General features: G+C 53.1%; 4 protein-coding genes across 4 annotated transcripts; 3 read left to right on the top strand and 1 right to left on the bottom strand.

Moving 5' to 3' along the window:
- Positions 1-159: 159 nt before the first annotated feature.
- Positions 160-5,220, top strand: GCG54_00003353 (ABC transporter FUM19; the record flags this gene model as incomplete). Its single annotated transcript, XM_045403426.1, has 8 exons — positions 160-480; positions 552-1,333; positions 1,398-3,202; positions 3,293-3,603; positions 3,662-3,834; positions 3,890-3,939; positions 4,001-4,397; positions 4,461-5,220. 8 exons carry the CDS (start codon positions 160-162, stop codon positions 5,218-5,220), a joined length of 4,599 nt encoding a protein of 1,532 aa, XP_045261707.1.
- Positions 5,221-8,068: 2,848 nt separating this feature from the next.
- Positions 8,069-9,439, top strand: GCG54_00003352 (uncharacterized protein; the record flags this gene model as incomplete). Its single annotated transcript, XM_045403425.1, has 1 exon — positions 8,069-9,439. One exon carries the CDS (start codon positions 8,069-8,071, stop codon positions 9,437-9,439), a length of 1,371 nt encoding a protein of 456 aa, XP_045261706.1.
- Positions 9,440-9,464: 25 nt separating this feature from the next.
- Positions 9,465-11,138, bottom strand: GCG54_00003351 (uncharacterized protein; the record flags this gene model as incomplete). Its single annotated transcript, XM_045403424.1, has 3 exons — positions 9,465-10,382; positions 10,440-11,026; positions 11,075-11,138. 3 exons carry the CDS (start codon positions 11,136-11,138, stop codon positions 9,465-9,467), a joined length of 1,569 nt encoding a protein of 522 aa, XP_045261705.1.
- Positions 11,139-11,775: 637 nt separating this feature from the next.
- GCG54_00003350 (Transmembrane transporter swnT) lies at positions 11,776-13,254 on the top strand (the record flags this gene model as incomplete). Its single annotated transcript, XM_045403423.1, has 1 exon — positions 11,776-13,254. One exon carries the CDS (start codon positions 11,776-11,778, stop codon positions 13,252-13,254), a length of 1,479 nt encoding a protein of 492 aa, XP_045261704.1.
- Positions 13,255-14,017: the final 763 nt, after the last annotated feature.

The following is a 14,017-nucleotide window of genomic DNA, read 5'->3' as shown; positions in this document are numbered from 1 at the left end:
CGTAGATTCTGGCCGCCAACGAGACTCTGACCGAAGGCTGAACCTGGACGGAGCCGCGGCCTTTTCCTAATCAGACCTCCCTATGAACGTATTCAGTCACTCCGGCGTGTAATGCCCCAGAGACCAAATACCGCCCCATGCAGGGAACACCATACTAAAATGACAGCCTTCCCCTTCGCCAAGCACCAACAGCCATTTCGCGCTTTTCTTACGTCGCCACGCTCCGTCTCGGCCACTTTATTCTGCACGCACTCTGCGTTCGCCCAAAGTCTCCCCAAGGTCAAGATGGCTTTCGCAAATGGCGACGGCGACTTGTTCCAGATGGACCGTGAGCGCTTCGACTTCAACCTGCAGTTCGAACAGCTCTTCTTTTCCATCATCCCGTCAGCCCTGTTCATCGTAACATCACTATGGCGCACGCTATCGCAGGCACGAAAACCCACCGTCATTCATGCTCCTGTTTTCCAATACGTCAAATTAGTACGATTTTTCTGTCCAGAATCCGTGTTTTCATCGCGTGTGCCGTTACTTACATCGGTGAATCATTGCAGGGTGCCATCGTGATCTATGTCGGACTTGAACTCACACTTCTCGTCTTGACCGCGATTGGGAGTTTTCATACGACGTCGATATTCATGGCCTCGTCTGTGCTGAAGCTGGTGGCCGCACTTCTCATGATAACCGTAAGCATTGTCGACCACAGCAAAAGCCCGAGGCCATCGATACTTTTGAACTGCTACCTGTTCCTGACTCTGCTGCTGGATGTAGCCCAGACACGAACTCTCTTCCTGCTGTCGGGCAAACATCCCGAGCGTACCTACAGCGTAATGTTCGCCGTTTCTATGGCTTTGAAGGCACTGATATTGCTACTGGAGGCAAACCCTAAGTCCAGATGGATTACCTGGGACGACAAGGAGCACAGCCCCGAGGAAACAAGCAGCATCTTTTCGCTCGGTGTGCTGTTCTGGATGAATGAGATGTTTTTGAGGGGCTACAGAAAAACCCTCACCATGGATGACCTCTATCCACTCGATACATCGTTGAACACTAAGCTCCTGCACGAGAAGTTCTCCCAGAACATCGACTACTCCAAGCTCAAGGGCGATAAATACGGCCTTCTCAAAGCATTACTCAAGACCCTGAAGGCCCACCTGTTGATGCCCGTCATTCCACGCTTGGCTCAGCTTGCTTTCACCTTCAGCCAGCCATTCTTCATCGAGAAGCTGCTCGGGTACCTCAATCAACCGCAGGTTCCCGCGAACGTGGGCTATGGTTTCATTGGGGCTAGCATACTGATTTACTCTGGAATCGCCATCTCCACAACCCTTTGCATGTACAGTTTCCACCAGATATGATTAATGACGGGACTAAGCACTGACAATGCGTGTAACGTACAGGTATCCACACCATCGGATGCGCGCCATGGCAAGGTCGATTCTCGTCACTGAAACATTCATTAAAGCCACCAAGGCTCAACTGGGAGCTGAGGAGCGCAGCGCCGCGGTGACACTGATGAGCACCGATATCGAGCGCATCAAGCTGGGATTCAGAATGATCCACAACGTCTGGGCCGGCATCATCCAGGCGGCTCTGGCTGGTTGGATGCTGTATATCCGCCTGGGGGCTGTGTTTGCGGTGCCCATCGGAATCGTCACATTCTGCTTTCTCTGCATTGGCGTCCTTTTGACCTTCACGGGCGACTCGCAGAGGTCCTGGATGGCAGGAGTCGAGAAGCGTGTCGGTCTGACGGCGGCGGTAATCTCCAGCATGAAGAACCTCAAGATCTCTGGCCTCTCGTCTACCGTCGGGGACTTTGTGCAGAAGCTCCGCGTCGAAGAGCTCGCGGCCGGGGCACGATTTCGCAAGATATTCATCCTCGCCGCGCTCTGTGGCTTCACACCCATGCTGCTCAGCCCGCCATTGACGATCGGGTTCAGTCAGAACACTCTCGATACCCAGACGGTGTTCTCAAGTCTTTCGTTTCTTGTGCTGCTCACCAATCCTCTGTCACAGATCTTCCAGGCTCTCCCTGAGATCGTTTCCGGTCTGGCATGCATTGGCCGAATCCAAGCTTTCTTGGAATGTGAAACCCGCCATGATTTTCGGCGAGTTCTTGGTGACCGCGGGTATGATTTGAAGCCCGAGTCTTTGAGCCAAACCCCGGCTACCGACGCCGAAAAGAGCGAGAAGAGCATCCGGCCCAGTTGTGCGGTAGAGAATGATGGTGTCTCCTCTAAGGCGAAAGTCGAGTCGGAAGATGCTGCTTTTTTTGTGCAGAATGGAAATTTTGGCTGGGAGGCAGACACCTTGGCACTGCAAAATGTCAACGTTCGAATTGCCAAGTCCTCGCTCACTATGGTGGTTGGACCCATTGGCTCGGGCAAGTCCACACTCTGCAAAGTACTACTTGGCGAAATTCCCGTCAGCGAAGGCAGTGTTGTGCTAGGCACGCGTTTTCCCCATGTTGGATTCTGTGATCAAACGGCCTTCATCTACAACGGAACAATCAGGGACAACATCATCGGCTTTTCTCCCATAGACGAGCACAGATATAACGAAGTTATCAGGGCCACGGCTCTGGGCTACGACTTTAGTGTTCTCGCACAGGGCGATAGAACGGTCGTCGGGTCCGACGGCATTATGCTGTCCGGTGGCCAGAAACAACGCATTTCCCTTGCGCGGGCTCTCTATCTGCAATCTGATCTTCTTGTATTAGACGACATCTTCAGCGGCCTGGATGCGGATACTGAGCAGGAGGTTTTCCGCCTTACCTTCGGTCCCAAAGGCCTTCTGAAGCAGAGACGCTCCACCGTCGTCTTATGCACACACAGCGTGAAGTACCTGCCGTCAGCAGATCATGTTATAGTACTCGAAGATGGCAGAGTAGTTGAGCAGGGAGACTACAAGAGCTTGATGACCGGCCAAGGTTATGTCGAGCGCCTGGGAATCACAACCTCTTCAGATCGCATTTCTGAATCGGACGAGGTGAAATCCACAAGCAACACGACCGGATTGAAGTCAAATCAGTCCAATGCGACGGCGGCGAGGCCGGCTGCTATTGCCGAGCATATAGGAAAGTCTCGCCCGGTGGGTGAGAGGACCGTATTCAAGCACTACTTCAAGAGCATGGGCTGGGTACTGGCAGCCTTTTCTCTCTTCTTTGCTGCTCTTTGGGGGTTTTTCACCAACTTCCCAACAGTCTGTAGGTTTTTCAAAGGCAACCAATCGCCAGTGCCAACAACACTTACACCCTGTAGACGCAGAAGCTAATCAGTATCATCACTTCTTGCAGGGCTCTCTTTCTGGACGGACGACCTCAAGTCTACGCCTTCCGAACACTCCCAGGCGTACTACGTTGGAATATACATCATGCTTCAGGTCTCAGCCATGATCTCGTTGCTTCTCCTTGGAATCTTGATCTTCGTCGTCTCGGTGAAACGAGCCGGTGCCAATCTGCACCAAGAGACTCTGCGGACATTGATCCACGCGCCCCTCCATTACATCACGAGGACTGACGCTGGCGTGATCACAAATCTCTTCTCGCAAGATCTGAACCTTATCGACACTGAGCTACCGGACGCATTGTTGAATACCCTCTTTTGTGTACGTCTGCCCCTGCGAGCCGCGGATATAGCGTTAGGTGCAGAACCATGCTGACAAGGCTTTGAAGCTCTCCCAAGCCATTGGACAAGCGGCGGTTATGCTCACTTCGTCTGCATACCTGGCCATCAGCTATCCATTTATTGCGGTCGTACTGTACGCGATACAGAAATTCTACCTCCGGACTTCGAGACAACTGAGGCTGCTTGACCTCGAGACCAAGAGCCCTCTCTAGTAAGTACACAATGCGACCTCTCAAATCATTCACTCGCAACTAACATCCAATCAGCACCCACTTTCTTGACACTTTGAAGGGAATTACCACCCTGAGAGCTTTCGGTAAGTTCGAGCGAGAGACGCAGGGCCGACGGTATTGGTGGTTGACCCGATATGCGCACAGGTTTCATACCCAAAGATATCACCAAGAACGCGCACCTGTTGGATTCCAGCCAAAGGCCAGCCTACCTCCTGGTTATGATCCAGGAGTGGCTGAATCTCGTTCTCGACCTGTTGGTGATGGTGTTGGCGGCGGTCCTGACTACACTCGCTGTCCGGCTCCACTCCAGCGCTGGCTTTGCTGGTGCCTCGTTGGTCACCTTGCTGAGTCTTGGGGAGAATCTGTCCGGATTTGTGGTCTATTATACCAGACTGGAGACGTCGATCGGGGCGATAGCCAGACTCAAAACCTTCAACGAGACAGTCCAACCCGAAGAGAGAGACGAGGAGGATATCTTGCCTGCCGCCTCCTGGCCGCAGCATGGTGCAGTCGAGTTTGAGGGTGTCTCGGCGAGCTATCGGTAAGACACATTAAACCACTCCATTTTTCATCTACAAACTATGCCAACTGACGCCGCCAACAGTATGAACAGCCACGGCCAGGACAAAGATGGAAGTCAAGATGAAGACGGCCTCCCCAACTTGGCCCTCACTGACATTCGCCTGGCGATCAAGCCGAGAGAGAAGGTTGCCATTTGCGGTCGCACGGGCAGTGGCAAGTCCAGCCTGATTGCTCTGCTTCTGAAACTTCTCGAACCCGTGCCGACGAAGTCAGGTCGCGTGGTGCTCGACGGGGTGCCGCTCAAGAATGTGGATCGGACCACGCTGCGCCAACGAATCATCGCGGTGCCCCAAGAGGCCGTCTTCCTGCCAGACGGAACCAGCTTTCGGGCCAACCTGGACCCGGCGGGCGTGTCGACGGCGGAAGAATGCGAGGCCGTCCTCGCTGCCGTGGGTTTGTCGAGGTTCGTGCAAGAGCGAGGAGGCCTCGACTCGAGCATGAGCGCGGGAACGTTGAGCGCGGGACAGCGGCAGCTCATATCACTGGGACGCGCGGTGCTGCGGCGACGCCTCCGGGGCCAAGACAACGGCGGGATCCTGCTGCTCGACGAGGTCAGCTCGAGCGTGGACGTGGAAACGGAGCGGGCGATGCAGCAAACGATCCAGGCCGAGTTCGAGGCCTACACGGTGATCGCCGTCAGCCACCGGCTCGATATGATCATGGACTTTGATCGCGTCGTCGTCATGGACAAGGGCGAGATTGTCGAGGTCGGGCAGCCAAGAACACTGGCAGACCAGACGGGGACTCGCTTCGGCGGGTTAGTGAACTCAGGGGTCAACTGAAGAAGCGTTTCGACCGATGATTGATTACGCATGATTGTGTTTTAACAGATGCGAGATGTAATTTCCAGGCATAACACACCCCATACCTGCGCTGGGGAAAGTTTAATTTACTTAAGTACGTATAGGACCTGCAATAGAATGAGACGAAGAACAGATTACCTATCCACGCTGTGTCCAACGAGCCTCCCACATCCGCGCTCTCGGATCTTCTGGTCCAGAACGTCTGGCACTGGCGCCTTCTTGAAATGCGAATCCAGCGTTCCGAGGAGGAGGAACGACACGATGCGAACCGAGCCAGCGAAGGCCCCTCCATAGATAAGATACGGCAGGTTGGGCTGGCTTAGGTCACGGGCGACGTTGGCGGCCCAGTTGTGGGGATCCTCTTGGTTATTCGGGGCATTGAGACCATTCATCGGATCCTAGGTGGCGTCCGTGGCGAGATTGAATGACGACTCGGGTAGTAGCACGGCGTCGTTGGAGTTGTTGAAGAAAGTCGACCTGACACGGTCAGGGACGATGTTGCGCACACGGATGCCGAAGGGGGTCAGCTCGAGGCGTAGCACCTCGGTCAGACTCGTCGCTGCAGCTTTGAGGCGATGGCCGATGTCTGGTATGTGATGAAAGAGAGATAACTTGGATGGGCTACGATATCTGTCCGAAGGGTTATATTATTACATTCTATTGTCAGGCCGTGCGGCTTAGTGAGGCCTGTCATATGAAGGAAGGGTCAGTCACGCTCTGCAGGGGGTTGGGGCGAGATAGTTGCATGGGGGTTCTTACATCCTACAGCGCTCTGGACCCATAAGCATTGTAATCAGATGAGCACATACGCACTTGTGGACACTCTAATACTGGCGTGTGAGTCTACTTTTCTTTTTTGACATGGACCATGACATACACACGGGTGAGTGACGACCAGAGGAGGAAGAGGCAGTCATCTATGATCTGAACTTGAGGCCAGATAATCACTTGCCTCTCAGGGAGAATCGCCTGACTAAAATAACTGCATCTTGATTTCTTTTCATATTTCCTTCTTAGATCCAGTTGAGTAGACAGACTGCAAACCACATCATATCGCATAGTTTAGACCCAGTCTTATTGCTTTTCTCCCTGTCTCCTTCCACATCACCTCTATATCCCATTCCAGAATAGACCATTACGAGTAGCTGCTCAAGATGCTCATCAAAGGTGGCATGTGCCTACGTGCTGGGTGAAGGGTTGTTATCCTGCTTCCCGTCTGTACTCAGCTCTCGTTAGCAGTAATTCAACGTTACTACTACATCTTAATACGAAGTTTCTTCTGAATTTCGTGCATCTTAATGCGCTTTCTCCCCTATCCTGACTATTTTCGTTCACAAACTTCCCTCCAAGTCCACTTTCAATAGAGTACTAATAGAGTGTAGCCCTCTCCACTTGGGACTTATAGCACCTTATAGAGAGAAACTCAATGTCTTCGATTAGAGGAACCCTACCGTTAATTTCAAAGAGAGCTTTCTCAGGAAAGCCTAAGCTGTGGTATGAAAAAGGTCATAATCGCTATCCTAGTGGGTTTCTGGTGGCATTCAATGGAACTGTTAACAGTTTGGTCTTGTTATCACTCTACTAGCCATGAAACTATCTTACGAAGCGGTCTTCTTCTTTCTTTTCCTCCTTTTCTCGCCACCCGCCCCCCTTTTGCCTCTCTGCGATGTGTCGTCAATAACTTAGCCTGGGCCCATGCTTTGTGTACAGCTTTTCCGCCCATCCGTTGATGCATTTGATTGGCCTTCCCAATAGACAACACAACATACACTAGAACAACTTTTCAGCGTGCTGAGGTAAGTAGTTCCTAGATTTTGGTTGGTATGGACGGTAACGTCTGTCGCATGGGTTTGGTGCCTGCCTTATCGTCGGTCAAACCCCGCAACCCCGGATCACGCTAGCATGCGGGGAATGCGACCGCATCAAGTTAAAAAGAGCGATATCTGCCGCTGCCAGTGGGCGATGTGTGACAGCTTGCTTATCTTATCTAGCTCTGTCTTATCACCTTAGTAGGTAATGCCGGTGCCGGACCTTCTATTCTCTCCGTGCACCTTATGCACAACATTGCTGAATCTTTACGGCTCTTGCCATTGCGAACTTGTCATCGAGCGGTAGTTGACATATACAGGGTACTATCGCGGCGACACGGCGCCATGCAATCCTCATCCAGAGTAAGGCACTCGAAATCTAGGAACGGGTGCCTCAGGTGCAAGGCGAAGAAGGCGAGACCCACTGAACAACTTTCGCGATGATCATGACTAACGTTTGCCAGACAAAATGTGACGAAAGCAAGCCGGGATGCGCTAGGTGTGAAGAGAGAGGCTTTCAATGCCCCGGATATGCGCTCAATGTGCGGTGGTCGCGAAGGCCTCAGGTTCGGACAGAAGGAAGTGCCGCCAAGCAGAGCGAAGCAGCAGGCTCGCCAAAAAAGCGAGGTTCATCTTCTTCACCAAAGGTCCCTCCTGATAACGACGCTCTCGACAATACTTATTCAAGCGCTGAAGGTAGCCGCCAGTTGAATTCATGGTTTGAGTTCACTCCACATTGGGATCATCCTGTTCCCGCGGACCTGTCAAATTTGAGCACTATCACCGATGCTATGCTAGGATTCCAGCGGCCGGCGTCTGGGCTCGACTTATCGATAGAATCAACTTTCCTTGGATCGCCTGTGGACTCTGAAAACGATCATTTGTCATTGCCATCTTCCCATCAAGAGACACCAAAAGAGAGCTTGTTCACGGAGGCCAGAGTTCCCTCTGAGACACGACTAAGTGGATTCCAAGCTCAGCAACGCCTCTTTGAAGACTGCAACAGGGAGATCCTCAGCATGCCCGTATCTACAGCGCTTATCCAGCCAAATCGAGAGTTGTCCCCTCAGATCCCCAAGCAGCCTTTCAATATCCCGACGTCACTCTCGGAATACTTCTTTCGCGAAGTCATCACACTTTACTGCGCATGGGACAGCAAATCTAACGTCATGCGCAATATCATCGAGACCTCGTGGCAGTCTTCCGGAGCGCTCTACCACACCATCCAAAGCATGTCGGCAGCCTGTCTGTCAGAAGACTTTCCGCACCTTTTGCCAGTAGCTCGCCGCGAGCACGCACAAGCGCTCGAGATGCTCTGCCAAGACTCTTTGCCATCACACAAGCAAGCCATGCTACTCGCCTCTCAGTTACTTGGCCATACGTCAAGCTGGCTCACTCCGCAGAACCTGGCCACGGATATGTTTAATACGAGCTGCGATATCCTGAGAGACATCTTGCTTGACACGGGCAGAGATTCCACTATTTCATTCTTTAGCGACACTATGGATTACTGGGCAATGCTGCTGGCCTATCTCACGGATAGCCATCACCTTGGCAGTTATGATCGAAACTTTTCGTTTGGGCCGGCGGAGTCTACCAAATCGGACGAACCGCATCCATATTCTGGCATCTCCCGAGACACAGTCAAGATACTCGCCGACATTGGCGTTCTCGTCTTCCAATACCGAAAGCACATCTCCAAAGTCAAGTTTCTTACCGAGAATGACATTGACGTCTTCCGAACCGCACTCAGAGAAGCTCGAAAGCTTGAGCGAGTGCTTTTGGCTCATCGCTCACCAGACCTATCCCAAGTCAAGGACCCAGGAGACCCAAAAACACCGTTGAAGCACCTGCAACTCATAGACGAGGCCTATAGATGCACGGGACTTCTGCAACTATATCGCGTATTCCCTGACTTACTCAACGAACGATATGCCCCATGGGACAAGGAATATTTACTTCGGCCATTGCCGTTGGACAAGATGCCGAGCGCCCAAGAGAGGCAGACATGGCTAACCAAGCTTGCGATGCACATCTTGGGTATTCTGAGAGAGATACCGTTCGAGTCCCGGACGCGCAGCGCGCAGCCGTTCATCATGGTCGCTTGCTCAAGCGAGTTGAGAAGAAATCCACAGCACTTGCAATCTGCATCTGTGGCTGCAGGAGACTTGAACATGTTGGCAATTGACCCAGCTTCCATCGAGGTCGCCCGCGCACGGAAGTTTGTGCTGTCGCGGCTAGCTGCTTACACGCACATCCTACCTTTGAGAAAAAGTCGAGTGATATCTGAGTTGATTGATCAGATCTGGTCGGCGTTGGACAGTGGAAGTACGGATGTTTACTGGCTGGACGTGGCGCATGAAAAGAACTTGGGAACAATGATGGGATGAAGTATCTATGATAGCAATAAAAGGTCTACAACTTCTCACTTTTTACGCCACTTGGTTTCGCAATCTGGGCAAACTTGAGCAACGTCTTGTCGCTCGTTAGACCCTTGTGCAGCCGCTCCTCGGTTACGATGTAGGCCTGTGGGAACCAATCGCTGACATCCTCCCCGAACATCATCTTTACCAAAGCCTCGCCCGTCAGCCAGCACTTGTCCATGCCGTACCCGTTAAACCCGCAGGCCATCCACTGCCCATCATCACCCGACTTCTCTAGAACAGCTTGAGGGATCTGGCCGACGATTGGCAGCCCATCTGCTGTGTGGCCCTGGATGCCAGACCAGATGGCCTCTATCTCTGATGTCGTTTCCAAGCCCCAGCCGTCGAGGAAGAATTTGGGAAGGACTGTCGACAGCGCTTTCTTTGCTTCGGCAGGAACATAAGTATCATCAGAAGTCAAAATATCCTTCATGTATGCTGTCTCATTTCCAATCCAGATCCTCCCGGTCAAGGCGTTCTGTTGAAGATAGTACAGCCCGGTGTCGTAGAAGCCGCTTTCCGCATCCAAGGAAGCTTTGTGCGATAAGCTCCAGGATCTGGAGGCTCCTAAGTTCTTTAGAGCAGGGCCAGGCTTTTGAACAGACATCGTCCCACGAAATGGGTATACACGACCTGCCAGCTTTGGTAGAAGATGTGAAGCATACGCATTGGTGCAGTGGATTACTTTCCTAGCTCGCATTGTTCCTCGTGAGGTGTTGATTAGATAAGGATGCTCCGAGTCGTTTGTGGGAGAATACTCGACACCCAAAACCGGCGTGTTTGCCTCAATCGCAAGACGCCCAGAGTACGTTTTGAGCAGGCGATCATAAACACCGGTAAGAAGTCTGTAGGGCCAAATGGCGCCAGCATCGTGTTCAACCGCCCCTGAAGCATCCTTGATGTTCCATCTCTGCATAATGTCAGCTGAACTGTGATTATTGATGTATGCTTCAACCCTGAAACCTACTTCAGGAACATCGTCTTTTTGAATAATACGGTGATAACTTTGATGTTCGGGGACAGCCTGCTGGAAGTCTAGAACCGACTGCCTAGCCGCCTTCCAGGTCTCTTCGTCTCCGACGGCCATGACCTTAAGCACATCACGAATCTGACAAGCTTCCTGCAGACCTGGCTCCATCTCCTTCACCATCTCCATCAGCCGTTCGATGTTGAGAATGCTGAACCGTGTGATTTGCTTTGCTGCCTCAACACCATGCTGCTTGGCCAGCGGGCCGAAAGTATGTCCAGAGGCTGTGACCAAGTGTCCTCCATTACGACCGGTTGCGCCGCTGACAAGAGTCCTCGCTTCCAGGACGGTGACGTGAGAGTTGCCGGCAGCCTGGTGCTCAAGGAGTGTCTTGGTGACGCTGCATCCTGTGATACCAGAGCCGATCACAGCAAAATCTGTATGCTTGGGAAGGGTGGGCGACTGGGTTGACCCAATTGGGTGCTCGGGAACCTGCCATGCTGAAACCGTCGGGTTGGGCTTAGGCAGGCCTGGGTCTTGCGAGATGGCCTTGGATACGTTCAAGAGAAACCTTGACATAACAGGGTCTGTAATCAGAGGTTAGCTTTGCTTTCAGCAAAGATGGATTTGCATACTTAGATAGGGAGCAAGCTCGTCTTGCAGGCGATCAGCGCTATCATTGGTGCTGTTTCCACCCATTGTGACTTTGACTCGTATGCCTACAGAACACCTGGTCAAGAAGTCGTCGATAGGAGCTCATTAATACAACCGGATATAAGATGCCGTGGGAGGTTCAGAAATGCTAACTCTTGAGCCCAACCTCCCAACGGTGCGGGGGACCGCCCGATGGCCATCCGGACTGTGGGGCCCGCGCCGGTAGCGGCGCCGCTCCCCCTTTCCCCATGCGGAAGGTATGTGCGAGAATGCGAACTGATAGCGGCCGATATGTCATCCTCGGCTTCGTGTTCTACAGTCCGCATTCCAGATGCCTCCCCCACGACGTCGTTATCTTAACCTCGAGATAATGTTGTCAACGTTGCGAATCCCTTGGTTGATTGGCAGATAACCCCGCTCCGAGAGATGAGGCCCGTGGCTGTAGCTATGTGACTCTCGACTCTGCGGTAGATAGTATCTAACTGCATGCATATAACTCCCGGAACCCCACCTCGGCTTCCAAGACATTCCCACAACTAACTACCTCTAATGATCACGAGTTGATCACGACTACTTCTCCCTAGCAGCATCTCTCATCACGGAGTGTGATTTTGCAATGATGGATAATCAAACCTCACTTGCACGCACTTCCTCAACGGGAACACACAACAAAGTCTCCGTCATGCCCGAAAAGGCCGACCATGATGCAGTCGAGCGCGGCTCCATCACGAACGGCGCTGTCACCGTGCAGACAATGAAGCCATTCACAACCCTCTCCGCCCTCGGTATTGGCTACGGCACCACGAACACTGCCATCGGGCTGTTGCTGGTTCTCGGCAGCACCCTTCCCATGGGAGGCTCTCCATTATTCTTCTGGGGCTTCCTAGTCATGGCTCTCGTCGGCTTAGCAACAGCAACAACGCTCGCCGAGCTCGCCTCCGCCATGCCTCACCCCGGCGGCCAGTATATCTGGGTCCATCGCCTCGCACCGCCCAAATACAAGAGATTCCTATCGTACATCACGGCAGTCATCAGCTGGCTCGCTGCAGTAGCCACAGGCTCTTCGGCCTGCCTCTCCGTCCCCGTCGGCATCTGCGGCATCATCAGCCTCCTCGACCCGACCTTTGAGTATAAGAGGTGGATGGGCTTCCTCGGCTTCCAGCTCCTCAACATCGTCACGCTCTTTGGCGCAAGCTTCGAACAAGCGCTCCCTAAAATCTCTAAGGTCATGCTGCTCTTCAGCTGCACCACCATCGTCGTGATATTCATCACCCTGTTCGCAATGTCGAAGGAGCATGCCTCCGCCAAGGACTTCTTCGTCACTCAGATCAACGTCTCGGGGTGGCAGAATGGCATCGCATTCATCATCGGCATGAACGGCGCGAACTGGAGCTTTTCCTGCCTCGACGTGACCACCCATCTGGCTGAGGAGATGCCCCGCCCCAGCACCGACATCCCCAAGGCGCTGATGTGGACAATCGTCGTCGGCCTGGTCTCGGGGCTTCTGGTAGTCATGTCGGTTCTCATCAACGTGCCCTACCTCGATGGAGCCGATGACAACTCGGCGCTTGCCCTGTTCTATCGTATCACGGGCAGCCAGGCCGCTGCGATCGGACTCTGGGTTCCCGTCATGATCACCACCATTGGCGCCATGTGGTCCATCCAGACATGGCAGTCCCGCCTTGCCTGGACGATCAGCCGCGAGGCCGGCTTCCCGCTGCATCGTTACCTCAGCAAGATTACGCCGTCTCCACTGCACACGCCTCTCTGGTCCCTGATATTCTCTGCCTCTGGCACGGCCATCTTCGGCTGTCTATATCTCGCTTCAGACCTCGCCTTTAACTCGCTCATCTCCACTGGCCTTCTGCTTCAGTACATCAGTTACAGCATCCCCGTGGTTCTTGCCCTGATGCAAGGCCGCTCCATATTCAAGCATGGTCCGTTCTGGTATCCCAAGCTCGGCCTCCTGGCGAACATCGTCATGCTCGCGTGGTCTGTAGTCGCACTCATCTTTTACTGTTTCCCGTATTACCTCCCCGCCCTAGCAGACGAAATGAACTACGCCTCCCCCGTTCTGGTTGCTCTAGGGATCATCATTTTGGGCCTCTGGTTCGGCTATGCAAGGAGGAATTACGAGGTCAAGGAGTTTCTCGAGCACTAGAAGATAGTTAGCCCGCCGCTTGATTACTGTCTTCTTTCTCATCAATACGTTACCTACTAAACGCATCAAAGTGACTGAGCTTACGATTCCTTCCGATGAGTCAGGTGGCGATGTGTGCAGCGACTGACTCTTTTGACTTCCGCCTTACTCTGCGTAAACCTTCAGACGACACACGTTCATCTCAGTTGTCGGGTCGCAGCGGGCGAAGAGATGTGATAGGTGGTAAAGCAAAAGGCCGCTCTCGACTTTCTCGACGGCGTGAAACTCGCGCTTGCCGCGTTCCATGACTAGCAAGCCGATTCTTCTCGACCTGGAAACCTGGTTGCGGATCGCTGTGTGTGCCCTTACCAAACCTTATATCCCCCCCTCAAGGCATCTCCCTGTCCGTGGATCAAGATGCCGCTGTCCCAGTTTCATGGCCCTCCTCGCTAACTCTGTTGAAGTCGAACGGTCCGAAGTTCTGGAGCGAGGCAAAAGAATTACAGTTCGCGGTTCCCATCCTCAGAACGGACATGTTCGCCGTTCCCGCCAGACGCGACAGCCTTTTCAAATTCTCATCTCTTATTGAAGAGGGTGTGAAGCAAGCCCGTTACGAACTATCCCCTCGATTGGCGGCGGCGGGAGCGCCGGGCCAATGAGACGCGGACGCGCACACTTCAGCCTCAGTGCGAGGCCTCCGAACTCTTGTGATGGTGGTTTCCTGTGTCGACTCACATGCCGCGCGTCGCAGCGACAAGCTTCGATTTTGCCGGTGTCTAGTATG

This window comes from Colletotrichum gloeosporioides, assembly GCF_011800055.1.
Source record: "Colletotrichum gloeosporioides strain Lc1 chromosome Unknown consensus_63, whole genome shotgun sequence".
NCBI lineage: Eukaryota > Fungi > Ascomycota > Sordariomycetes > Glomerellales > Glomerellaceae > Colletotrichum > Colletotrichum gloeosporioides.
This window is presented reverse-complemented; position numbering and strand designations above follow the sequence as displayed.